Source organism: Panthera pardus, unplaced genomic scaffold (assembly GCF_024362965.1).
Source record: "Panthera pardus isolate Hobbes unplaced genomic scaffold, ASM2436296v1 HiC_scaffold_27, whole genome shotgun sequence".
NCBI lineage: Eukaryota > Metazoa > Chordata > Mammalia > Carnivora > Felidae > Panthera > Panthera pardus.
In genome coordinates, this window is record NW_026526843.1 from 782,668 (window position 1) to 783,162 (window position 495).

The 495-nt window shown below is 69.1% G+C and overlaps 1 protein-coding gene across 1 annotated transcript; it reads left to right on the plus strand.

The window, feature by feature from the left end:
* Nucleotides 1–38: 38 nt before the first annotated feature.
* LOC109260939 (histone H2A-Bbd type 2/3-like) lies at nt 39–495 on the plus strand. The gene has a single exon (XM_019439437.2). It carries the CDS (start codon nt 39–41, stop codon nt 378–380), a length of 342 nt encoding a protein of 113 aa, XP_019294982.1. The 3' UTR covers nt 381–495.

A 495-nucleotide genomic window follows, 5' to 3' on the forward strand; every position in this document is an offset into this window, starting at 1 on the left:
ACCGAGGCCCGTCCGAGAGAGCGCAGCCGAGGCCCAGCATGCCTGTGAGGAGGAGCCGTCGAGGGTCGTCCGGTGGCCAGAGCCGGGTCCGCTCCCGCACTGCCCGAGCCGAGTTGACGTTCTCCGTGAGCCACGTGGAGCGCCTCCTGCGGGAGGGCCGCTACTCGCAGCGCCTGGGCGCGTCCGCCCCGATCTTCCTAGCGGCCGTCATCCAGTCGCTGACGGCCAAGGTCCTGGAGCTGGCCGGCATCGAGGCCCGGAACAGAGGCAGGAGGCTCATCACCCCGCATGTCGTGGACATGGTGGTCCACAACCACCCGCTGCTCAGCGCCTTCTTCCAGTCCACCATCATCTCCCAGGCGGTCCCGGGCCGGTACTAGCTGTCCCACGCGACGTGGGGTCCGGCAGGCGCCAGGCCTACTCATGGCCGCGGTGGGCCCCGGCCGGCCTGGTGCCTCAGGCAGTCCCTGAAAGCCAATAAAGTGTTTGGAGAAA